Raw genomic sequence first — 25411 nt, 5'->3', positions numbered from 1 at the left:
CGTGCCCAACCGCCAAACATCACATCTTGGTAGCTCAAAAAATACATACGAGCATCTTCTTGCGCGCGAGTCGTTATGGCCTGAGAGCATTGCCCTTCTCTCTCGGCTTCCTCTGCTAGTGCTTCACTTCCTCTCCTCTTGTCCCTTTCCCTTCCTCTCTGAGGGAGTGCGCCACCAAGATTTTCGGACCAACTCTCCAGCTCTTTAGCAGGAGTCCTGCTGCACTCCAACGACGCTCCTTTGCAAATCTCCGTGCTGTCAAACCACCTGCTCTCAATGCCCCAAGGCCTAGGTACTCCTTAGATTCTAAGCCCCGCGCGGTCTCCTCCGGCTTCGAGCTCCTCATAAAAATGGCATTTTCTTCCTCCCAACCAAGCGCAGCCTTTGGCGGTGGCCAGGCGTCAACTGTTCAACTCGGGCCCGAGCTACAGGAAATTCAAACACAGGCACGTTGTACCAGAGATGTATTTGTTTTCATTCTTTTGAGAAACCCTTAACTGATATATCCATGTTTGAATAGGAAGTTGGCTTCCTTTCCATTGCTGGGGACTCGAAAGTTAGGCTTTTCCCCACGCCATGGCCAAACGACTCTCTTCCTCCCCCCTCCTGCTCTTTGTTGAGTGTAGCATCTGTAAAGGGCTTGCTCGCAGCTGCTGGGCCTGAAGGTCTTATAATAGCAAGTACGGATTCTGTCAGAAAAGCTTATACCGCAGACGCGACTGGGGACAGCAATATCAGGCAATTTCAACCGCAACTACAAATTCCGCTCCCACAAAAAGTGTCGCATGTGGCATTCTCTGCAGATGAAAATGTACTTGTCGTAGCTGCTGCAGATGGCAGTGGCTTGATAGCATACCAAGTGGTTTCCTTGATGCAGGGCAATTCACAACCTGCCCTTACTATTCCTTTGAACGGAGCAAGGCTACGAGCGCTGGCTCCAAATCCCATGCTTGCCGAGTTGTTTGCTGCGGTAACAACGGAGGGAGAGCTATTGATGGCTAATTTGCAAACTAGTCAGCTTGTCCAAGGTACCTCGGGTCTAGTTTTAAAAACAGGTGTGAGCTGCATCTCATGGAGCAACCGGGGGAAGCAATTAGTAGCTGGATTAGGGAATGGAACCGTATGTCAGATGACTCCTGAAGGGGAGATGAAAGCGGAGATCCCCAGACCTCCAGATTTGATTGAAGATAAACATGGTAAGCGCATATTCTTTCATGATTTCAGGTACGGGTAGAGCTTATTAACTAAATGTATTTTTTTCATCCAATAGTCTCCTCTATTTCGTGGCTTGAGAATCATGTCTTTTTCGTTGTTTATACCCCAACGTCCTCATCAGAAGGCCAGCCGGAATCAACATACTATATTATAAATCGCCAACCACCAGATAATTACACTTTCCAGAAACTACCAGAGGTCTGCCCACCTTGGGGTCTCGAACGGAACCCTGCCTACCAATTTATTGGCCGTTTGAGAGATTTTAAGCCCGAACTCAAAGATGCATTGATTGTCTCATCGACAGCCTCAACAGATATAGCGCTTTTAACGAAATCTAGCAAGCCGTTAGCCGAAGAAGGGGGCGTGCCTGTCACCGATGCATTTACTGTTACAACAATGTCGGAAGATTCAAGAAGAGCCGAACTCCCTCTGACAGATGATTCTGAGAATACGTCTCCTATCGGACTGGCAATTGATTTGTCGAGTAAAGATATTGTTTCCTCTCCCATTCCTGGAGAAGATATCCAGGATTCTGGAATTCCTCTACCCAACGTTCTGGTACTCAATAATGATGGCGTATTGTCATCCTGGTGGTTTGTGTACTCCGAGTCGATTCGACAGCGCGTGCCCTATCATGGCCTTGTCGCCGCTGGAGTTGAACAGTCGGTGCAACAATCGCAGCCACAGCAAAACCCGTTAGCATCGTCGATGTTAGCCCCTCAAACTCCCAAGCCTTTCGGGCAATCCCCTTTCGGACTACCATCAACATCACCCTTTGGGTCTCCCTCAGGGCTAGGAGCAAACCGCCCGTCTGCCTTCGGGCCACAGCCAGCGCTTAGTTCACAACCTTCCTGGGCCACGCAGGGATTTGGCCAATCTCAGTCACCCAGCCAGTCGGCTCCAGCAACCAGTAGTTTTGTCTCACTGACTCCTTCATTCGGCAGCCCAAATTTGTTAGGCCAGCGATCTTCCGCGTTTGGTCAGCCACCCCTTTTAGGTAAACCAGCAACCGCCTCTCCATTTGGGTCCGGGTTTGGTGCGTTCAGCGGTTCTTCGGGCGGTACAGGAACCGAGACAAGTAAATTATCCACTCAGCCATTTAGTGGTTCCAGCGGAGGGTTTGGATCCTTTGCAGCTGCTAGCGATAGTTTTGCTACTGTTAAAGCTTCTCAGCCCTCCGGAGGGAGCATTTTTGGGAAACCTCCGGTTGGCGAAAACCCATTTGCGAAAGCTGGACAACCAATCTTTAGCTCTGTACAGAACACAGTATCATCGCCTGTTCCTCCTAAAACCCAGCCATCTCCGTTCGGAGCATTCAATCAAAGTTCTGGATTCAAAACAGATACGATAACTACCATGGATGAAGATAAACCGGAGGAATCAAAGGGCGCATTTTCCTTCGCCAACATGATGACCTTCGATGAGCCCACCGAGAAAAAATCCGTTTCGCCTAAAGCTTCTCCTCCGCCATCCCTACCTGCCATCTCCTCTCTACTGCCCAAACCAGCGAGTCCGGAACCTCAAACGCCTCAAAATAGTGTGCCACCTCCCACAGATTTGTTTGCCGCGCCTCATCCTTCTAAGCCCCCGCCGCCAGCCCAGACGAAAGAACTAACCTCCCCTTTCGGAAAACTTCCGGCCTCCATGGCACCACCCAAAGAGACCGAGAAGCCATCGCTATCGACTCCTTCTCTACCAGATGAATCCAGCCTATCGGAGTCTACGGTCAAAGTCGAACACCCTAGCGACGAGGAAACACCAATGCCAAAACTAGCTGAGCCTCCTCTTCCCCCAGACCCAACAAGCAGAGCGGCTTACGCTCCTGGAGATACATCGGCTTCTTCGTCCAGTGTATCCAAAGTTTCCTTCGAAGAGGCCCCATTACCTCCGGATTTCATACCCGCGAAGAAGGAAGGGACTTCGAACGAAGTCGCGGTTGCGTTGCCTGCAGAATCCGATGAAGGGGAATCAGCTGATTTTGAAGATAGTGGAGAAGAAGTGGCGGGTGATATTAGCCCTGTTGAAGAAACCGATGGACAGCACGTCCAAAGTCTTAAAACATCACCAGAAAGTTCGTTCGGTGGCCCTGCTGTGCAGAGTCCAGATAGTTCCATGTTCACAAAGGTTCCCTCACTGGTCCAGCAACTAAGGGAACCAAAGCAGCTTTTTGGCGAAATAACGCAACCCATTTTCCCCTCCCCTAAACTACCGGATGGACGCATACGTTTAGCACCAAGGTCACCGAGTCCAGTCCGTCGGTCTCTTCTAGGGCTATCCTCAGCAAGAGATGGCTTACGAGCTACCAGCGCACCTAGCGCCCCTGGTCGTGCATTGGCTCAGAGGAAAGTGACTCTCGAGAGTTCTATGCTGTCAAAACAAGTTGAACTCCCAGCTGACGACGAAGGCCAAACGGAGGAGCTTAGTCGCCAAGCTCAGCGGTTAGCGGCTGAATCCCAACCACTGAGCGAAGATGACGAGGATGAGCAACTCCGCACTGATCTAGCACGACCATTATCACCAGCACCCACGTTGGACCCTTTTCTTCCTCACCAGGATTACACAGGGGAAAGTCTGAAGCCTGGAATACCAGGCCAAATTGAACGGTTATACCGGGACATCAACTCCATGATTGACACCCTAGGGATCAACTCAAGGTCCCTATCGTCATTCTTACTATATCAGCACACAGCCAAAGAGCCCAATTACAAACACTGGCTAACTACTCTACAAAGTGAGCATCCGAGTGATATTTTAGAAGACCAGCTCCTTTTATCTGAGGTCGATAAGCTGGCTGCGGGGATAAAGGAATTGAATTCATTATTACAACAACAGCAATTGCAAAAAGTTGAAGAAACTTTTGAAAACTGCCAGCGGCTATTCAGCAAAGATCTCGTGACTCTACGCGGCCAATGCGCAAGCCTGCGACGAAGTATTGACGCCCACGTCGACACTGTGGCCATCGCTTCAGCGCCTCTATCTGCGGAACAAGCGACTCTGCAACAAGACTTGCGACAAGCGTCTACAGAACTACAATCAAAGATGGCTAATCTGGAGAAAGAAATATCTATCCTTCGCGCCAAGATCGCCGATTCTGCAAAACCAGATTCTGACGGGTCAAGCATCAACGGCTCCACCGGACGTAGGTCCATGGCACGACCTACTGTCGAAGCTGTCACATCAACTATTGCGACCATGACTAACATGGCGGAGAAGAAACGCAGTGACATCGACGTTCTTGAAGCTCAACTTCGGAAGCTTGGCATTGACGTCTCCGGCGCCAGTGGTGGTCCAGCGGGTACGGGTTCTGCCAGATCTCGAAGTCGTGAAGCTTCACCTTTCCTCACGCCGCCGCGTGGACAACGGGGGCTTTCCAGAGTACCAGTCACGCCCGGCTCGCGGGGTTCCGTGGACGGTGCGGTCGGAACGAGGAGCGCGTACCATACCCCTGAGTCTGCCACGAGAGCTCATGTACGTTTCCGGTCTAGTTTACTTGGTAGTGCTGGGAAGAAAAGCAGCTTGTTGCACAGTGTTAGCGGACCTGGCGAGTTGGTTCTTGCGTCAGAGGAAGACACGCAACGGTGGATGGCTAAGACTAAACGTCGGCGTGAGATCGTGGGACATGTGCGGACGGTACTAGTGGATGGTACCAGAAAAGCTAGAGTGAGAGGGATGGATGAGATATGACTTTGATTTTTGATGGTCTTTGTAACATTGCCTATTTTAGAGGCAAATATGCGCCCTGCTTGGAAGAGGGATGAATAAAAGTAAGGGGTTTCCTGGCCGTTTCATATATTCTAGCTGTATTGCAAGTTGCCAACGTGCTTGCCTTCCATCCCTCATGTTGGAATTTGAATGGGACACACCTCCATTGTTTTCTTTTGAGATGTGGAAAGGAAAAGGGAAGGGTGCTGGCGTGTACGGATAGCGGTATAGTCACAAACTTTCAGTGATACTATCTGACACGATGTACGCACTGATGATAACTTTGGGGCACACGGCAAGGTCATGGTATTCTTTACACAATATTATGATCTTTAGAGTAATTTGCTCGCCGAGTCTCCAAGGGTCTGGTCTCGCTGAAACTAATTTCAACCCTTCAACAGCGGACTGATCAAGAGTGCCTCATCAAGCCAGCGTCTTAACGACCTTGATTCAATTTTGGCTCCCCGGTAGCCTATTTAAGCCATAAATAAGCACGGAACGAACTTTTAGCTGTTGGTCCAAGCTTTTCTCTTGGTGCAAGTTTTTTCTCCATCAAATCACATATGCTGCATACAATTGAAAGGGGCTGCCAAAATTGAATATCCGTGTCCACGATTAGCTCACACACCCCCTCGCCTTTCAATATAAATTTGGATTTCTTCTGAAATTCAATGTACCGTACATGTGCTATTGGTAGTTTTCCAATCAATTGAACCTGGGATACAAATGGAAGAACTACACAGTATGTCTTCGCTCTCCGAGAGACCACATCTCTCGAATCTGTAACTCCGAACGGAGTGCAGCGTTGTTCAGCGATTCTCCCAGCCTAAATTTGCCACGGCCGAGCTCGCCGCCATAGACCCTTTCCTGCGCTAAGGTGCGCTAAGGTGCCCTGACTGGGTCCATGATGGAAATACGAAGGCTAGCAATACGTTGGAGGGATTAGATTGGTGGCTTGTCCCCTCTTCTTCTAGCTGCTAGTTGGTGGTAACTCAGCTCCTTTTGCCCCTGTAGCCTTGACATATCGCGCAAAATACTGGTAAAGTTTATTTCCATCCGAGCCTCTGTGCTCTGTCCGTCGATCCCGCTGGCTTTTGCAATGCAGTCCGCAGAAATAACAATTCCAGGTTGGCGGGGTGTGTGATGTTTCGCCAGATTGATATTATGATATATCAAGGCTTTTCAATCCGTCGAGAGAGCTAGATAAGATAGATCCGTGACAGAAGCTCGTTTGGTGTGTCCAGCTTTGAGAAACTATCTGATTCGTTCGGCATTTCGGCGCAGCCAAATGGCGAGGCATCCTGGTAATTCAGCTTCAAGATCCTGTTGTTCTGCTTTCATTGTCCACTCCATGGGTTGCTGGTAAATTGGCTAGATCAGTTGAGCCACCGCTATGGATTCATCCGAGAGGTTCCGTCCTCCACGCTTCACAACGGGCACACGAACATGTTTTCGGTTGGATTTAATTCTCCGTCTCTGGCTATGCCAAAAAGGCTTTCTCGCAACGGACGCCAATGATAATGGCATGACGCGCTGTGGAAACCCTGCATTAAATGGCTTAGCCCTCGAACGAGTTTTTGATGGATCGCATGGTTGAGCAAATTGACAATTTGTGACCGTTTTAAATTTTCACTCTTCCACTCAGGGGACAATAGAGATTCCGGCAACTGGATACCAGGCCTCCCGTCTCAGCGCAACCATCAATGGGCACTGGCCAACACGCCGTATTGTCGCCTGGGGGTTGCGAGTAAGTGGTTTGGCCCCACGGCCTCCAACGTTGCCCCTACTGTAGCGCTATTCCTGATCTGGATTCGCTCAGAAGGCGGTCTTGTTTCCCCTTTGTTATATATTGAACGGCCCGGTGTGGCGATCGCTGATTCGAACAACCTGCTACGTCCGTAACATGAATGCGATTTTGATTTTTGGCCTCTGTGCTAGCAAGCACCTTAAACATCCCTCTCACACGAACTAGCTGATTCGGCAGGCGGAAATTCTTGTCCGGATTCTTATCTGATCTTCGTTGCTTTTTCTCCTTCAAGTTACCCCGGTTAACCACGGAGTATACCCTGTTTTAAATGAACCCCTCCGCCTCAGGCTCGGCCCTGCAGCACGGTTGCGCTACGGCCGCTGAACCCACACAACAGTCAATCGCATCTTCAACGCAAACACATTCCTTGAAAGTTGGAGCCAACGATAGCTCTCCTCACGGCGGGGATGGAGTTGGTGGAGAGGGTGGAGCGGGTGGGGAAACAGGAGCACAGTTGGCGGGAGGTGGAGCTTCCGCAGGTCGAGGTCCCAATGCAGCCACTTCCGCGCACTCTCGCATCCGCCGCCGCAATCGAATGATCACATCGTGCCTGGAATGCCGCCGGCGGAAATTAAAATGCGACAGGCTCCACCCTTGCAGCAACTGCGCGAAGAACAAGCGGGACTGTTTGTTCCTGGCTCCCGCCTTGGACCCAAGCTCCCGGAAAAAGCTTACTGAGCTTAAGGAAAAGATGGGCTCATTGGAGCGTTCTTTGGAAGAGGATGTGGTGGACAAGAAGTTTTTTTTTCAAGAGGACAATCAACTTAATGCTGAGGGTCGGATCGATTTACATACATTGGGAGGGCTTCTCCAGAACCCAACTGAGGGGCAGCCTGCTGTCCCGGAGGATGAGAAGGACCCGAAGCCAACGCCTCTGGCTGTCCAGGATGCTGCATATGAAGATGGATCGGACGATGACGCTCTCGACCTTGGATTCAAACTTGGGAAGTTGAGAATGACAGACCGTGTTGGCGGATTATTTCGCCCAAAAATCGCAGAAGAGGTTTGTGCTTCACTTTTGCTCCGCCAGGCCGGGCTATACATTCATACGTGTGTTCTGCTTCTGGGAAACCCAATGCTCGCTGGAGGGCCTTGCAATTGCGATATATGGGCGCGTGTACCCCAGCTAACATGGCCATTACCCAGGTTACGCTTGCCCTCGGGGGTTTATCAGTTGCAGACAAACCCGCGGCTGAACCAAAGTCCAATGCTCAGCGCTTCTCGGAACCCCTCTCTGTGTTCAATGACTCCTTTTTCACGCCGGGGCCATCTTACATCGCGCCCAACTCGGACATGTTTTTGGGAGGTGGGGAACGAAAGTACTCGCTCGTAGACTTTCTTCCATCCCGGGCTTCCGCCAATAGATTATTAAAACACTACTGGAAAGCGGTGGATCCCATAACCAAAATTGTCCATCGACCTACTTTCGAAAGGCAAAATGAAACTTTCTGGCTAGAGGTTTCTCGGGGGTATGAGCCCACATGCTCTCTACAAGCAGTTATATTTGCCGCATTGTTCGCTGCTGTAATAAGTATGACAGAAGATTCGATACTAAGCACCTTCGGGGTTACGCAAAAAAATCTCACCGAAAACTTCCAGTTAGCAACAGAAATGGCTTTGGGGAAAGCGAACTTTTTGAAAACCACCAAAACCCAAACGCTCCAGGCATTGGTGATGTATATGGTATGATTGCTATTTCTTATATAATTATATTTTCACTATTTATCTATCCGATCTTCCTGTATTTTATAGGTGTTTATTCGGTGATGTTATTTCCATAGATTCCAATGTGTCGAGCAGAAGTATCGCGTGCCCATTCTGTGATTGTCGGAACCGCCATTCGTCTGGCTGAGTGTATGGGATTCCACCGTGACCCAGAAGAGTATGGTCTTGGGCCGATCGAGACACACGTTCGGAGGATGATCTGGTATCATCTATGCTTTCTTGATATCCGAACGAGTGAATCACAAGGGCCCCGCCTTTCGATCCGCAGAGAGGATTTCTCCACCAAGTTCCCCTTAAACATCGACGACGATGACTTGTGTGTCCCATTACCTGTTCCACTGACTGATAAATCCCAATGGACGGATATGACCTTCATACGAATACGTTTCGAGTGCCATGAATTACAGAGGATCATTTATGTAGACAGGCTCAGAATAGAGAAAAAGGGCGTAAGCCTGACGCATGTACTGGGGAAGATCGAAGCGTTCCGTCGCGCCGCGACAGCGAAGTATTTCCCTCTAATCCATGTGCCCAATCCAAAACCAATACAGAAAGCTGCCAAGCTCCTTCTATCGTTTTATCTAAACCGTTCATACATCGCGTTATTGCATCGCTATCATAATAGCGCGAATATGCAAGTTCCCGATCGTCTCAGACAAATCATAATAACAAGCGGTACGCAACAGATGGAGGATGCGATTGAGCTTGAAACAAACCCCGAATACAGGTCATGGGTTTGGTATTTAGGTGCATTAAACCAATGGCACACCGCCTTCCTACTCCTCGCAGAGGTCCACCAGCATCCGCTGCGCAAGGAAGCTGATCGCATCTGGCGATGTTTGTACTATGCTTTTGAGACTTCACCATCTCCGTACGAGCCTGGGCAAGAGAAATACTCAGAGAGCAACAGGCGTAAGCTCTTGGTGCATCGAGATCGAAAAGCCCGCGAGATCCTAAGCCAACTCCATGAGAGGATGATTCACTATCGCGAGAGGAGGAAAATTAAAGTTCCTGTTAGCATGCAGGGTACGCAAGAAGCGGAAAATCTCAATGCAAGACCTCATCTTCAAAGGGGGGAAGGGACGGAAATTTCCAACTTTACTCATCCGACGGGACAACACACCGCCGCTGCCACTTCAGCCCCTGGCGGCCATCAAATTTCGCCTGACACTGATCACAGATCCATACCACACTCCCAGCCACATCCTCCACCGATGGCTGCTTATTTGCAGAAAAGCGAATCATATCAGCAGTCAAACATGCATAGCCCACCTTCAGCGCTTCCACAGTGGCAGCCGCCGCCGCAGCAGAAGCAATCGCCACCAAATCCACTTCACCAACTTCCGACCTTTTCACAGCAACATCCTGATCAAACCGGCCAGTTCTTCTTTGGGCCGCTACAATCTCTCCAAAATCCCCAATATATGACTGATTATGCTAAGCGCCTTGCCAGAGGCCAAAGCCTTGGGTCGGAGACCACTAGCTCCGAAGATTCTGGCTCGTCCAGGTTGTGGTTTCTTCCTGGTGCTGCATCTGGAAGCGCCGGATTGGCTCCACCTCCTCCACCTGCAGGTGGAATGGTGATGGCTGGCAATCAGGACTTTACCAAGGACCGTCCTCAAGAGGATTTGCCAATGCTCGATATTGACTGGGTAAGTTTTCTGTTGTGATTTTGAGTCTTGGCTTCTATGTTTTATATCCCTTCGCTCGTTCCTCAGTGTGATTATTTCTTTCTCTCATGTCCTCCGATATTCTTCAAACCATCTTATTTGAAATGTGGAATCCTAACAGTGATATTTTATTTCTATAGAATGAATGGGATAAGCTTTTCCCTCCCGAAATAAATACCGGCGACTTGAATCTCCCATTCCCACCAGTCCCCATAACAGAATCTTCCCCGCTCAGCAACTTTGACACGTCGGATTCTGGACTTGGAGATCAGGCCTATCATCCCTATTCATACGGCTCCTAGAGCTACCTTTCCATCTCGCAACAACAACACCCGCCCGAAGCACTTGTCCGCTAGCCAACCAGCGAAATAGCCATCCAGAGACTCTCCACTTAGTGAAGCCCTTCAAGCCCAGTGCGCTCATCTCGTGTATTATCTTCTCGAAAAATTTTGCGAGGCCAGGAAATACATCGCCAGTGATATCTTCTATGGTGATGTCTTCAGGCGCATACCCGGCCTTCTCCAGAAGCTGTTTATATTCGGCCATTGTAACGAAATTTGAGAAAGGGGCAGACAAGGCCGGTGCCAAGCAGCGGAGGGCAAACATATTCAGACTTCTTTTCACTTTGTCAAGTGGTGGTGACGAGGGCGGTTTCGGCGGTAGGAAGAGGTCAAAGGCCAGTATAGTTGCTTGGAGAGTGAAATGTGAATATTCGAACAGCTCCTTTCTCGAAGGGCTAAAGTGGTACAGCGTGTCGAGGCCTAGGACATAGCGCTCCTCAGCCCTCTTTACTCCCACTTCTCCGCCCTCCTTAGCATACCTGCCTTCCCCAAAAGCAGTCGAGATTGACCGCTGTATTTCTTCCGACCAAGCATGTGGTTTAGCTGCGTCTCCACAGAATAACTCGACAACCCGGCTTGTCGATTGCCATTGTATTGCGCTCCAATCCTTCGAGGGCCCGTTTTCGCGTACAGAGCTATTGCAATTCCTTGCAGCTTTCTCTACTCTGGAGAGAGCGAATGCACATTGCATCTTCTCGATAGTGATACCGACGTAGTGCTGGAAGAGCGGTGTGCTTTCCGTGGTTTTGCCATTATCATTTGTCTTGTTTTGCGCGCCACAACTCTTCTTATTATCATCGCCATCACTGGTAATGAAGCCAGCTTGATCAGCATCACCACCTCCAGGTGCCACATGTACAGTCGCTTTTTTCCTCATCAGATACAAAGTCTGTTCACCACATCCAAATCCAACATCTAGGATGACCCTCTTTACCCCGTTTCTTGACGTCCTTTTACCCCTCTCCCCCTCCCCTCTTGAGAACCCGAGTGTTACCTGACTATTTGTCCGTGACTGGTAGTCCACGCCAGTAGCAGTGGCATCCGCACTGTCATCGCTGACAGCGATGATTGTGGAAACGACGTCTAAACCTGCTGTTTGCAGGATCTTATCCAACAATGCCCGACAGGCTTCGGGAAAGGAAGCTGTGTTCTATTACATTTTTATTCATTTTGAAGAGGGAAGTTAGCAAATGTTGGAACCAATTGTGGAAGCAATCATTTGATTTTTTTTCAGCATTTTTCTTTTCTTTCTTTCTCTCACTGGCCATTGTAACATGTTGGCATAGAAAGACGAGCTTTTTTTTGTTTCAGGGATTTGCCCAAAGGGCGGGATATCTAAAATCGGAAAGGTGTCCAGCGTGAAATTGGAAGGGAATGGAGTGGGAAAAAAAACTCATTCGAATAGCATTACGATACATAAAACACCAAATATGACATACTATCAACGATATCACAGTACCAATTTTCATGTAGAAAAGCCAAGAATGACTTTCCAAGGTTCAGGGAAAAACTTTCCAAAAGAGAGAAAAGATCGGACCAACCTTCCAGTATCCCATATTCATCCACATCTCCGTCGGGGTCAAGCTGGGTAGATTCAACACCCCATGGTCCAGGCTGTAGAGGCCATGACCTTCTTTCACCGCATGTGCCCCAATTATCCCTTCCTTGCTGGCGCTTGAGCCAAGCAGCCTCGAGGCGATCCGTGCCACAATTCCCGCCAGCAAGGAACGGAGAAATGGCGCGGCTGTCAGGCCCAGGAGAAAAGTGGTGAGGGCGAGTGGGACGGGGAGTGGCGGGAGGCTTGGGAAAAGCATCATGGTTGTGTGTCCTCCTCCTTTCCCCTCCATCCTCCTGGGTATTTATTTCCTGGTATTTGTTTATGGTCGTTCGGTGCGGCAGGCGCCAAGTGTGTTGCGCGCGTAGCCTCGGCTGGATCTACGATCGCCAAGACCCTGTGACATCACCGCCCGTCGTCCCTCCCGCAGCCCTTTAGCTAACTACAGGATCATATTTATATAAGCACAGAGGCACCCGCGGCAGCCGGTAGCTCTCGACCAGCCCGCTCTTCCCGATTCCATCCCAGCGCGCAGAAAGACAGGGCAAGCAGAACGAGGAATACGCGCGCATCAGAGCGGAAGAAGGGCTGGCAGATGGCATCTACCGCCGTCACAGAGCTTGTTTACCTAACCTTCAGAGAAGGTGTGAAGCCCGAGGACCCCGAAAACTATGACGGACGGGTCTTCACTGACACCCTCGAGGCCGTGAAGCTGCAGAGTGGCTACCTGTATTCGAGCTGGGGCAGGACCGTGGCGGATGAGAACGATATTGTTTGGGTTGTTTGTAAGTCTATAGATTCATATTTATATTTAACATCCATATGTCCGAGCCTTGTTACTGAGCTTCCCCGCCTGCATGCGAAAACAAAACAATAAGAGAAACGTCTATTTTTTTTTTTTTTCCTTTTCTTTTTCTTTTTCCTTTTCTTTTCGCGAAAAGCATTAAAAAAAAAAAAAAAAAAAAAAAAAAAAACCAAATATCGCCGTCGCTAACAAAACCCGCGTTCCCTCCCTAACCGCGCAACACATATACAGCATGGAAGGACAACACATCCTCTGTTCCCCTCAGCCAAATCGCCCCAATCCTCGCGCCCACCTCAGCCCCAATAACAATCCACACAACCCTCACCCCATCCGTCCCCCTCAAAGACCTCGCCGCAACACCAATCGTCGAAGTCGCCATCCTCCCTTTCCCCAGCGCCCTCCCTTCGGCAGAGAAATCCTTCATAAACACCTCCCTATCAAACCTGCGCACCGCCCTGCTAAACATCAAGCCCCCCGATGACGACGACGGCCGGCCGGCCACCGAGGATCAGCGGGCGCGTAGCCAGCAGCGGACACAGACATCCCTGTCGTCGTCGGCATCGTCGTCGCGGACGAGGTTGGGGGATCCGGGCCCGCCACGCTGGTTATCACTTGGGTGGGTCGAGAGGCCTGGAACGGTCGAGCATGCCGACAGCGCGTCCGGGGAGGCGGAGCTGGCGATCCTGGTGATTGGATGGGAGAGCATACAGGAGCATGAGGCTGCGATTGGGACGGATGAGTTTGAAAGAGCTATTGCGCCGGTTAGGAGGAAGATGTTGCCTGGGATCAAGGTGTTGGAGATGAGGTATGTTAAGTTTTGGGAGGAAGACCGAGAGAAAGGGGAGGGGGAGGGGGAGGGGAGAGTTGGGAGCTGAAAGTCGGGAAATGTGCATGTGTGGTGCGATAATCGTGCTTACGGTTGGATGAGAGGGGACAGAGCGGCCTGAAGACAAAAATAATCTGCGAGAAGTGGAGAAGGAGGGAGGGGGACGTAAATCTGCTGGTGTAATATTTCTTCGCGAGAAGTGGTTGGGGGGAATTTTGGCAAATTGGAAGGGCTAGCTATTGTACTTCAGTTTTGGCATTTTGGAGGGGGTAAAAAGCTAGACCTTCATCGAGCTATCAGGAAGTCAGGTCGTCTGCACTGGCGGACCAATACAGATACGTATACATCCAATGGGTCCAATGTTCCCAGTGCCAGCTCGACAGGCTTAATCGAAGTCGTGAATCTGCGGTTCCAACTAGCTAACCGTCAAGTCAGGGCAGGATTCTTCCCATGACCGGTGGTTGCGAGATAACCGGATTGAAGAAATATTAAAATTTTTCATGGTAGTCGAGTCAGTATGAGATTCGCCATTATTATCTGTTCGGGGTAAAAATACACCGGGAGAAGAACGGAAAATGAAGAACATCATATAATGTTGACCAATAGTCTTAGACGGTTTAAACAACAGTTGAGAAGTAAAGGATAAAAAAAAGGGAAAGACAAGCAAAAATAAAACAGAGTCGGAATTAACACAGAAGGTAGAAAACCCGTGGTAAGGAATTAAAATTCAAACAAACGGAGCAAGTAGGATAAGCAAAGGTACAAGTTCAAATTTGTAATAAAAACTGCTTTTCAATCAAAACTCCCCAACCTGAGCAGAAGGGAGATAACATGAAAAATAATGGAAGATGCAAGGTAAGACAGCCAGTGTAACAGTTTAGATACTTTAAATCCGGTGCTTCTCACTCTCTGCTCGGAAATGTCATGGTTAGCAGGAGAATTCACAGGGGGGTGGGGTAAACTGGGGTAAGCAAATCAAACGTACCAAGTCGTGAATAAAGCATATAGAGAGCCATCTGGTTGCACTCAGGCGTACCTGTGATAGTAACTAAGCGCTCATTGCTATTATCCTGGGGCTCGTTGATCTTGATGACACTACCGCTAAGGTGGCGTATTTCATTGATCTTAGCGCCTCCTTTTCCAATGATAGCACCCACCATATCATTAGGAATAAAGATCTGCTGCGTCACCGGTGCTCCTGGAACAACCCCACCAGCAGGCTGAGCACTTGGCCCACCATGGACTGGCGCGGGTTGGGGAGCTCCGTAAGGCGCTGGCTGATGAGGGCCAGCTCCAGAGTAGCCGGGACGGGAGGATGAACCGTAATGAAGTGCTTGATGTGGCATTTGAGGCTGGCCCGGCTGGCCGTGGACGTACGGTACGCCGTAACCACCGGTGGACACAACCCGATTTCCTGGAGGTTGATGTCTCTTGAAGGTATCCGGATGTCCATATTGTCCACCGGCTGGTTGGGGGACGTAAGGAACCACTTGCATACCTCCAGGCACAACGCCAGCGGCACCACCACTGCGGGTGGCATAAGCGGAAGCAGCTGGTCCCCCAAATCTCTCTGTCAGTTGTTCTACTAAAGTCACCGCAACGTAATAAGTTGCAATGTGAACTGCGTCAGCAACACCCAGGATAACAAGCGTCCGTTCAGTGGAAAGAGGAAGGCATGAATCAGAAGCATTAAGACGAGCACCGGAAGCCTCTTGGATTTCGCGAATGCGAACTCCAGATTTTCCAATAATGGATCCAATGAGTAGGTGGGGAATGAGGAGGCGGAGAGGATATGTCTTTGACTGGGCTGTGGAGGGTGCCTCAAGGGGTTCATTGTTAAGAGTACGAATAATCAAACCAAAAGCCTTTCACCATGGTATATGTCAGTGATTGCAATATCGGGGAAGGAAGGCACGGGTAAAGAATCAGCAAGTGTTAAAACACACCTTAGCAACTGCATCTTGCATGCCACTGACAGTTAAAATTCTTTCAACTGCGCCACGAGAATAGTCGCTCACAGTGCACTTGGCGCCCGATAGACGACGAATCTGTGAAACATTTTCACCTCCTTTGCCAATACAAGTTGCTGCCTCAGCACTAGAGATCACAGCTCGAATATGGATCCATCCACTCTCGTCTTGGGTAGCGTGCTGTGAAGGAGGCTGTGATGACGAGCGGTCATTTTGTGAAGCTGTGGACTGAATGGGCTGGGTTTCCAGTATTTGCGCAGCGGATGCGCTTTTCCCATTGGCATGGGGTGCATCAGTAACAACAACATCACCTTGCTCGTCCTTTACACCATTTTCTCCCGTAGCAGCAGCGGCAGGCTGAGCTGCAGTGTCTGACTTGGCGGTGTCCGTCACAGGAGTTCCAGCCTCTTGCACTAGCTTTGATGCTTCTTCTTCACCCTTTACGACCTTATCCAAGGCGGGACGTTTTGCGTCAGGTTGATCCGTGGGTCCCGATGGGGATGAAGGGTCCTCAAGAGGACGTTTCGTTGACGGAACAGCGGATGTCGGAGATGCAGACATGTTTTTATTCGTTTAGGTTTGCTGGTAATGGGGTTAAAATACGGCTTTCGTCGCGGGTCTCTTGTTCTGGGCCTGAATGCTTTTCTTTTGGCTCTGATGCTTCACCTACGTTGGGAAAACAGGGAGTCGAAGTAGGATCTGAATATATTTTTTCTTTTAAAATTGTTTCTGTTTGTTTCTGAATCGGCTATGTACACCAGGGATTTCCCAAGGAAAACTTGCTGGTGCAGGTGGGTCGTTTGGAGAGGAGGTGGTGCTTGAAGATATGCTGAGATATTGGAGTCAAAGAAGGAGTAGAGTGGCAGCAGTGGATGGTTGAAACGGTGCGGAGAGGCAAGTGGAGCCGACGTAGAAATGGAGATAGGTGTTGTATAAGGTGAGGATGTTGGATTGAGTTCAGCAGTACTGAGCGAAAGGCTCCAGGAGAAATTTGGGAGATGCTGGGAGAAGAACTTGATCCACAGGGAAGACGGAGGGGCTGTGATATGTGGTGAGTGGTGAAAGGTGACGGAGGGCCTTCAGCCAAAGAAGGGTTTTGGAAGCTTGATGGGACAAAGTAACAGGCTCAAACAGGAGGATAAACGCAGGTTGTTCGACCTCTTTTCTTTCTTCTCGCTCCTCCTTTTCTTTCCTAAATAATTATTTCTTAGCCTCCTTGTCCCCAGTAAGACCCGATATTGCGCGAAACCTGAAGTCTTTGTTAGCAGCTGAGACGCGGAAAAAGGGGTTGGTGCTAGCAGAGAGAAGGCTGACAAATAAGCGCAGAGTTTTTTTTTTTTTTTTTTTTTACAGTAGAACACAGAGAGAACAGGAAAGTGAAGGAGACGCACTAAAAGGTAAATGGGAGACAGTCAAGTGTCCCCCAGGATAGAGGACGATGGAAAATGATGACTGGTTTGCAAGGCGCGATGCTGCCGGTGAGGTTGAAAAACGAGAGCTGCGCGAAGGATGAAGATGGGATGAGGTTGGAGGAAGGAAGGGAGCCGCAAAAGGCTAAACTGTGGGGCCAAGGCGGGACTAAGTCCGATTGGGAGCCTAATGTCTGGATATGGACTAGTCTGCTGAGCTCAGCACCGTAGAAAGTCACGTGGTATTTGCGCCGACCAGAAGAACCTTGGACAGACAGACAACATATTGACGATAAAATATATCAGGAGGATTGGAAGATGGCATTGCAACAGAACACCTTGGATAAAATACGCCACTTTGCGGAAAGCAATCGCAAACTCGAGGAAGAACGCGCCCACCATCCAATTGACTACCATGCATACAACCACCGACTTGACCAGACCGTGCTACAGCTGCAAAATCAAGTAAAGCGCCAGGAACATGCTTTGCAAGAGGTCAGTTGGAATCAATTTACGCGTCTCACAGTTTCATCAAGCCATAGAATACATACACTGTTTCATTGCCATCGTTTAAAACTCAATAATTGAAAATATTTATCCATAATCCAGCTCCGCCGCTCCACCACAAACGGTCTCCCCCACGCAGGCCTCGACCCCCGCACGCGCCTTGCGCAAATCAGACGCGCAACAAAGGCATACAAAGCCCTCTCACAAACCGAGCCAGACTTACCACGCCAAGGCTCTCCCCTACCTACCCTGCTCGCATTGCGCGAAACAGCCCGCCAAATCCTCGACCTCAAATCAAGCATATCCGCCACAGCCCAAGATCTCAGTACAAACCGTGAGCGGCTAAAAGCCGAACAAGCCGCTGCGCGCGATGCGCAACTCATCAGCGCACGCTTGGATGAGCGTATTAAGACTTTACAGTCCACACGGCCAGAAGAACGCGAGAAACGACCGGCGCAGTTGGCTAAGGAGCTCATGCAACAGCAGCGCAGGCGCAAGGGCGAGTTGAAGAATAAGACGACTGCGCTGAAGAAAGCGCTGAAAGCATTTATTGATGATTACTTAGCTGCGATGCTGGCTGCGGAGGATTTAGGGGGCCCGGTTGTAGGGGATAAGCTGGAGGTGTCGGATGCGACACTGGTGGCGGGATATACGACGCATGGGAAGGAGAAGAGGACCAAGGGTGCTGTGGGTGTGGACGTGGAAAGGGATTCAAGGCAGCAGCGGATTGATGAGCTTGTTTATCGTCGATCGAGTGGCGGTGGGGATGGGGATGGTCAAAGAGCTGGAATAGGTAACAAGCGCGAGGCAGCTGGAGCAGAGATGCATGATCTGATTACCTCGTTGCTGGATGCTGCGGGGACATCATCTTATATCGAGTTAGAGCGGGATACTGCCGCATCTAGGTTCCTGGTGAAAGCGAAAATTGCACAATTTCATCCACGGGATGCACATCGGTTGCGGCTGATTGATTTTGCGAGAGAACTGGTTGATTGATATGTTTCTTATGTGCTCCGACTCCTGTGCATACGCTTATTACGAGTATCTAACTCTGCATCACCCCGTTACATACAAAATTTACTTTGCTGAGGATAGGCAGCTGGCATGACTGGAGGTCGCTAAGGATAAAAAAGAAGAAAAAATGATCTAGTCGATTGTGTCATCCCTCAAGGCGAAAAGCTGTTTTACCAACTCATCAGCGTTCGTACGGATGGCGTTGTGATACATGACGTTCGTAATGAACTGCTTGCACCCTTTGATCTTTGCTGCCGTTTCCGCTGCCAACGCGTAATGCACATACATGTCATCAACGAAGGTTGCTGAAAATACCGGTACTTCGTTTTTTGCTAATTGGGCTTCGTCATAGAGGTCAGGCCATTCGCTATATGCCGCAATGATGTCTGCAGCAGCTTTGACTTGCCCAAGCTCGTCGGAAGATTCAAACATGTGGGGGTATATCTGTGTGCATAAATCCGACGTCAATTTTGGGCCTCAGTTGCACCCACGGGCGGATGCGCCTTTTCCAACTCACCATTTCCCCAGTGAAAAACACCGGACTTCCATCGAATTTGTTCTGAAATTGAGAGAACCTTGCTATCAATCTTTCCGCACACCAATTCGACGCCTCCCTAGACGATCATTAGCTGTTTGTTCTGCAAAATCGTCTCACAAAATGAGGCCATATACCCTTGGCAATATATTGCTTCATGTAGCACCGCATAGAGGATATTATTGTCGAAGGTGGTAGCATTATTCAGAATTGAAAGAGTTGGTGTTGTCAAAAGGTTAAACGTTTCAAGCTCGTTCTGTACTCTTAGTACGATATCTGTGCACATTAACAGTAAGTAGGCTTGAATAGACTCTCCGACATCCTCTCTTACCGTGAATAGAATCCAAGCCACCTATTTCACCATCAGCCAAAAAATTAGTTTCATCCAATCCATAGTAGGAAAATGTTTTTATATACCTCGCATTCCGAATGATAGCCCCAGCGACAAGAATCTAGAAGGCGTGAGAACTCCAGCCGGTAGCTGGACCCGGTTATCGTTCAGATAGCGAAGGATGTAATTAACTCTGCTGACATCCTCGGGGAACTTGGAATAATAAGCTTCATTCCGTTCCTGGACCTTTTCTACTGCGTCTCAGCTATTTTATTCACTCTATCTAGCGTTGTCAGAAACTTACCGTACGTCCGCTCAAGAACGGGATCTGGTCCCTTCCTAAGTGGGGGAAGGCCTCCAGTTGTGAAAACCTCCCGCAGGCCCTCCGGGCTTCACAAGCCAAAATTAGCCTCCAGAGCAAACCTGGGAGGAACAAGAGGGATATAAAATCATAAATCTTCTGAGAAACCCACAATTTTGAAAGATACGTAACGGCGCAAAACCCGCCAAAACTTTGGCCAAGGACGCTCCATTTCTTCTTTTCAGGCGGATATTCAGAAGTAATATTTTCGCGGATAGCCTCACAATCCCGGACTATGTTATCCGCACGGAATAATTTGAGATATTCTGCCTGTTTAACAGCATCACCTACGAGGCCAAGAGTAGCAGCCGTAATTGGAGCACTCAATCCTGTCCCTCGCTGGTCAAGTAAAAGAATCTGTAGAAATAATTAGTTAGGCCATTCAGAAACGCAATTTGGAACCAACAGCTGTGCAATGTTTATTCATTTATATTGACTCCAGCCACAGATGTGCGCCAGAAATGAAATGAGCAGCATTTGCCGTCCAAATCTTCCCATACCTGGTATCCCCTATCAAGCACCATTTGCACCCAGCCAACGTCCTGTGGTGCCGGTGATGGCATTCCTGGACCACCTTGTAGGTATAAAAACCAAGGTAAAACCTTTTCATCTCGGGGCAAATCAACCCCTGGTTCACGGCGTCTTACAGCCCGCCCAAAAAGCCGAATGGTGGCCTCAGTAGGCCGATCGTAATCCAGCGGGACATCCCAGAAAAGTTCAGTAACTCTCAATTTTCCTGTTAATTGCACGAGTAGGATACGAAAATATCAGTTATTCGGATTTGCTGAAGCTCCTGACACAATATGTATCGCAAAACTTTGCCAGATCAAGAAACAAGGCTGGGTATTAAATCGATCCCAAGCCACGCACCTGGAACAAAATGGACCTGCGACCTGACAAGCTTTGCGAGCCACATAATGAAAGTAGGCGGATCAAGGTAGACTATCTAGCGGAGAGCAGCGGGTATGCTGAACTGGGCATTCAAGATCTCCTAGGGAGAAGTTGTTCTGAGAGGATCCTATTCCTGCTTATTAAATAGTTATACACTGAGGGGCTGATAAATTATGTTGCAGATCTATGACGCGGTTAGTCACGCAACCTTGCAATCACCAAACAGTGTTATGGATATTCCATCTGCCACTTGTATGCACACAAAAAATCACCAATAGCTCTTTACACGAGTACGACCAAAGATATATATCTTACATTTATCTACCTATGGCAAGTATTTGTGATCTATATAGCAATACCTTGATACCATTACTAACCAATTGGAGAAGCTCGGCCGAATCGACGAATCATGGCAGTTGGGCTACTAATCAAACCTCTTACTGCTCCACTCAGCGATACGATCTTATATATGTCACTGGGAGGTTGTGGTATCTTCTTCCTTACACATAGAGATGGTAGAGACTCCAGAGACACAAGCAGGTGGCTGACCGCACACCGCAGACAACACGATTAAACCATCTCAACCATGAGCATCCAGCCCCTCCAATCCCGTCGGGATAAAGAATTCCCTCTCCAGATCTGCCAAACGGCCCTCTCGCCCTGGACGTTGCCCGTGCTCCCTACGCCAGCCACCGTTTCCAAGGCCCGTCACTCTCTGATAAACACGCTTCCCACCACCGGATTGGGATTTTCAGAGACAAAGCGACACTTAGTCGACGATATTATCCCCGGCTTCAACGGCAGCAGCCTCAGTGCCAATTACTATGCCTTTGTCACAGGCGGCGTGACACCCGCTGCCTTGTTGGCTGATACTATCGTATCTGCCTACGACCAGAATGTGCATGTGCACATTCCAGACCACTCCGTAGCAACGGATGTGGAACATCGAGCTTTGACGTTGCTGCTTGATTTGTTCGATCTAGATCGTAAAGTCTGGGTCCACAAGACCTTGACAACCGGCGCGACGGGTAGCAATGTGCTTGGACTCGCTCTTGGCAGAGAGTTTGTTCTTCGGGCAGCTGTGGAAAGGAAGGTAGGAGCGGATCGCGCGGCTATTAAGAGCGTGGGTGAACATGGTATGGCGGAAGTATTGCTTGCTGCGGGCCTAAAAGGGTTACAAGTTCTGTCCACATATCCGCATTCGTCAATTGGAAAAGCAGCGGGAGTTCTGGGTATTGGTCGGGCAAATGTTAAGAGCATCTGTGCTTCTGGTGGGAGCGAGAGTCAACACCCACTTAGGTTTGATTTTGAGATTCTAGAAAAGGAATTATCTAGAAGCGATGTGGCAAGCATTGTTGCGGTGTCTTGTGGTGAAGTGAACACGGGACATTTTGCGACAGGGGGACTTGAAGAGTTTAGGGAGATACGGCATCTCTGCGACAAGTACGGTGCCTGGTTACACGTTGATGGCGCTTTTGGCATGTTTGGACGTATTTTGAAAAGCGGCAAAGAATTTGACCGTATTTTGAAAGGATGCCAGGGGCTTGAATTGGCAGACTCCATAACAGGGGACGCTCATAAATTACTCAATGTTCCCTACGATTGCGGCATTTTCTTCTCACGCCACGCGGATATCGCAGAGGATGTCTGCAGGAACCCTAACGCGGTCTATCTAAGTGTTGGTGCTGGTGAGATCCCGGCTCCGTGCAATATCGGCCTTGAGAACTCCAGGCGTCTCAGAGCACTGCCGGTGTATGCAACCTTAGTTGCATATGGAAAGGACGGTTATAGGGATATGTTAGAGAGGCAGATAAAACTCGCTAGATCGGTTGCTGGCTGGTTACTTGAGCATCCAGCTTACGAAGTTCTTCCTCACAACCCAGTGAAGGAAAGCCTTCTGCAGGATACATTTATCATTGTTCTATTCAGGGCAATAGACGAAGGCTTGAATAAGGTGCTGGTGAACAAAATCAATGCTAATTCAATAATATTTGTGTCGGGAACGAGTTGGGACGGCAAACCTGCGTGCAGAATTGCAATTTCAAATTGGAGAGTAATCGAAGAGAAGGATTTTGAAATGATAACTACCGTGCTACGTGAAATCGCTCAATAATGTGAACAGCGATGTGTGTGTGCGGTCTATCTATATACATCAAGAATATCAATAGAATACCACGATATTTTTTCACCATTATCTCCGACGTCCTGCCGTTGGAACGTCACTTCTATCGGCCATACTGACGACCTCCCCAATGCCAGCCTCTTCTTGTTCGTCTTCCAGAGCTGTGATTTCTTCTCTGCAATCCCACCATTTCTCTTCAGCAAGAGCAAACGCTTCCTTTCGAAGTTCCTTTATGCTCATTTCTGATCCAGATTTAGCAGTGTTCATTTTACATATTAGAATATCCTGCCATTCCGAGGAGGTCCTGTTGAAGAAATCTCTCAGAGACTCAAAAGGTCGGGGATGCGGTCGAGAATCCTGGGCAGGGGTTTCTGATTCTTGTTCGACCTCTGTTTCCATCTGCGCAGGTTCCGTGACGCTTGTTGCTGCGGTCGACGCTACTTCTACCGACTCCATCTCTATATCCTCATTTTCTCCGTCGTCTGATTCTTCCTCTTCCTCGTCCTCTTCATCAGTGTCGACTGGAATGACATCATTCCAATGTTCAGGCTCGTTGTAGAATATCTCCTTTACGCCATCCAGTTTCACTAGATCAATGGAATACATGTCGTTAAATGTAAATTCCTGATCTCCTCTTTCAAAGGTGCCGCCAAAAATAAACAGTGTATCATCCAGCACCGCTAATTGGGAATTGAACCTCCGGTGCGGCATTTCAAAGCGAACTGTCAAGTTTCGTTTCTCTCCGTTATCCTCGTCCTCATTTTCTGGAGAGTCGATGTCCATCGGCTGCGACTCTATGGCCTTAGTTTCAACGAGCGCGAGGTTGCGCAGTAGGTCCTCTTCATCTGCTTTACCCCGGCTCCGCTTTTCGGTCTTCATAGCAGCCTGCTGCTTCTTGCCTGTTGCACGCGGCCGACGAAGAGCCAATTGGAAAAATCGGTTTCGGTCAATGTTCCATGCGTGAAGGCTGTCGAAGAATTCACTTTCAATCCCATCTTCGGTTGCCTCAACGTCGTGGACGCCGCCAAACATAATTCCTCTTCCCTTGTGGAATGCCATAGTTGCACCCGCCCGGAGAGGGTTCGGAGGATTAGCCGGTTTCTTCCGCCGCTCCCATCGAATCGTAGGCATTGCAGTGGAGGGAGCATCAGATGGGGGTGGGGTAATTCGTAAGAACCAGGTGTCTTGGTGAACAATTGGCTTGAGGATCATACGCTGCGCTCCCCCTTTCTGCTGCTTGTTGGCCGCGGCGCTCATCTTTACTCGAGAATATCCTCCGTAAAGTACCGCGCCGAATTCATGTGGAAGAAATGAAAATGAGGATCTAGCATCTGGCTTTTGGGACGCTGGAGGAAGAATAACGTTATGCCACGTATACTTTTGACAGTCATATATCCACAAATCCTGAAGGTACTTTGTCTGGTGGGAAGTATCCTGGAAACCGCCAAATAATAGTATATAATTCTTGGGGAAAAAGTTAGAATCGAGGTAAACTTATGCAATTACGCATATTCGCATACAGCTGCTTCAAACAATAAACTGCGTTTAACAACCACCATAACAGGAATGCAGGATAATTCGACCTACCTTGAAATAAGTCATTCTATGCCCGCTCCTTGCAGGAGGCCCTTTGGTCTTTGTTTCAATCCTACTCCATTCCCTTGACGATGGATCTAGGTGCCAGAAATCATTATAGTGATAAAAGGTTCCTTGTTTTGGAGAGGAAAATTCTCCTATATTTGCGGTCAGTATTTTATCTACTTTACGTTTACACTATTCGTTCAGCATTGCACATGCCTCCAAACATATAAATTCCACCTGCATTTCCCCCGCGACACCATGCATGTCCACTCCTGGGGAGAGGACTATTTGGGCTGGTGACCTCCCGCCACTCATGCTTATCAGCTTGATAGACAAAAAGGTTATTGTAAAACGTGGCTATTGTGCCATCAAAATATTCTCCTCCGAAGAGAAAGAGCTCACTTCGCCTTGCTGGCGACGCAATCAAGGTAGAGGAAGAACGTGGTGACGGTGGCCCGCAGCTGACCTCGGTGACCTTCAGGAACTTGGCCTGTTCTTCTGCATATGCTGCCAAAACAGCATCCAGATCAACATCTTCAGCATCGCTGTCATCAGCCTGACCCTTTGCTTTGAGTTTCTTCTCCTTCTGAGCCAATTTCTTAGACTGTTTAGCGGCTACACGGGCCTTTTTCTCAGCAGTTTTGGACTTTTTGTCGCTTTTGCCCATCCTTGCGCAAAGTACAGGAAGATATTTAGGTGGGAGCACTTTTTTATCCCGCCACTGTATCGGTTGTGAGTACCAGAAGCGAGACAAAGCCAGAGAGCACTTTTCATTGGTGGAAATTCCCAAAATTTTGTCAGATGACCGACGTGCCCTAAAACACCAAAACGATACCCTTTTGAGGAACAATTCTGGTCTGTATCATCTTGACATTGTAATAATTGTCGACCGATGAATTGGGTCGTGATTGTTGAAGGCTCTCAAAGAATTTCCAAGGCTCCTCCGCAACAGCCCCAAAGTCAAGATCGCGAAGTGGGTTTGACATCACGTGCCAACGCGTATTCATTTCATCCAAACACGAAAACTTCCCCAGCCTGAAGAGA

The 25411-nt window shown here is 49.0% G+C and overlaps 9 protein-coding genes across 9 annotated transcripts; 5 read left to right on the top strand and 4 right to left on the bottom strand.

The window, feature by feature from the left end:
- Window positions 1–350: 350 nt before the first annotated feature.
- Window positions 351–5256, top strand: HCBG_00933 (uncharacterized protein; the record flags this gene model as incomplete). The annotated part of the gene is made up of 3 exons (XM_045427983.1): window positions 351–464; window positions 521–1196; window positions 1271–5256. The coding sequence occupies 3 exons, from the start codon at window positions 351–353 to the stop codon at window positions 4897–4899; spliced, it is 4419 nt and encodes a 1472-aa protein (XP_045291958.1).
- Window positions 5257–6992: 1736 nt separating this feature from the next.
- Window positions 6993–10119, top strand: HCBG_00932 (fungal specific transcription factor domain-containing protein; the record flags this gene model as incomplete). Its single annotated transcript, XM_045427982.1, has 3 exons — window positions 6993–7727; window positions 7871–8407; window positions 8506–10119. 3 exons carry the CDS (start codon window positions 6993–6995, stop codon window positions 10117–10119), a joined length of 2886 nt encoding a protein of 961 aa, XP_045291957.1.
- A 287-nt stretch (window positions 10120–10406) lies between these two features.
- HCBG_00931 (uncharacterized protein) lies at window positions 10407–12277 on the bottom strand (the record flags this gene model as incomplete). The annotated part of the gene is made up of 3 exons (XM_045427981.1): window positions 10407–10521; window positions 10631–11610; window positions 12002–12277. The coding sequence occupies 3 exons, from the start codon at window positions 12275–12277 to the stop codon at window positions 10407–10409; spliced, it is 1371 nt and encodes a 456-aa protein (XP_045291956.1).
- Window positions 12278–12529: 252 nt separating this feature from the next.
- HCBG_00930 (uncharacterized protein) lies at window positions 12530–14492 on the top strand (the record flags this gene model as incomplete). Its single annotated transcript, XM_045427980.1, has 2 exons — window positions 12530–12800; window positions 13052–14492. The coding sequence occupies 2 exons, from the start codon at window positions 12611–12613 to the stop codon at window positions 13693–13695; spliced, it is 834 nt and encodes a 277-aa protein (XP_045291955.1).
- On the bottom strand, window positions 13343–16273 carry HCBG_00929 (KH domain RNA binding protein; the record flags this gene model as incomplete). Its single annotated transcript, XM_045427979.1, has 3 exons — window positions 13343–14555; window positions 14632–15511; window positions 15593–16273. 3 exons carry the CDS (start codon window positions 16175–16177, stop codon window positions 14533–14535), a joined length of 1488 nt encoding a protein of 495 aa, XP_045291954.1.
- Window positions 16274–16614: 341 nt separating this feature from the next.
- HCBG_00928 (uncharacterized protein) lies at window positions 16615–18528 on the top strand (the record flags this gene model as incomplete). The annotated part of the gene is made up of 4 exons (XM_045427978.1): window positions 16615–16667; window positions 16828–16876; window positions 17332–17520; window positions 17635–18528. 4 exons carry the CDS (start codon window positions 16615–16617, stop codon window positions 18526–18528), a joined length of 1185 nt encoding a protein of 394 aa, XP_045291953.1.
- A 150-nt stretch (window positions 18529–18678) lies between these two features.
- Window positions 18679–20741, bottom strand: HCBG_00927 (prolyl peptidase; the record flags this gene model as incomplete). The annotated part of the gene is made up of 9 exons (XM_045427977.1): window positions 18679–18990; window positions 19064–19160; window positions 19219–19357; window positions 19413–19433; window positions 19499–19663; window positions 19717–19802; window positions 19886–20130; window positions 20274–20509; window positions 20644–20741. 9 exons carry the CDS (start codon window positions 20687–20689, stop codon window positions 18679–18681), a joined length of 1347 nt encoding a protein of 448 aa, XP_045291952.1.
- Window positions 20742–20903: 162 nt separating this feature from the next.
- Window positions 20904–23502, top strand: HCBG_00926 (L-2,4-diaminobutyrate decarboxylase; the record flags this gene model as incomplete). The annotated part of the gene is made up of 1 exon (XM_045427976.1): window positions 20904–23502. One exon carries the CDS (start codon window positions 21251–21253, stop codon window positions 22775–22777), a length of 1527 nt encoding a protein of 508 aa, XP_045291951.1.
- HCBG_00925 (kelch repeat-containing protein) lies at window positions 22856–25353 on the bottom strand (the record flags this gene model as incomplete). Its single annotated transcript, XM_045427975.1, has 4 exons — window positions 22856–24250; window positions 24374–24519; window positions 24605–25088; window positions 25192–25353. 4 exons carry the CDS (start codon window positions 25351–25353, stop codon window positions 22856–22858), a joined length of 2187 nt encoding a protein of 728 aa, XP_045291950.1.
- Window positions 25354–25411: the final 58 nt, after the last annotated feature.

This window comes from Histoplasma capsulatum (genome assembly GCF_000150115.1).
Source record: "Histoplasma capsulatum G186AR genomic scaffold supercont2.1, whole genome shotgun sequence".
In the NCBI taxonomy this organism is placed as follows: domain Eukaryota; kingdom Fungi; phylum Ascomycota; class Eurotiomycetes; order Onygenales; family Ajellomycetaceae; genus Histoplasma; species Histoplasma capsulatum.
Note: the sequence above shows the minus strand (reverse complement) of the source record. Positions and strands in the feature narration are given on the sequence as shown.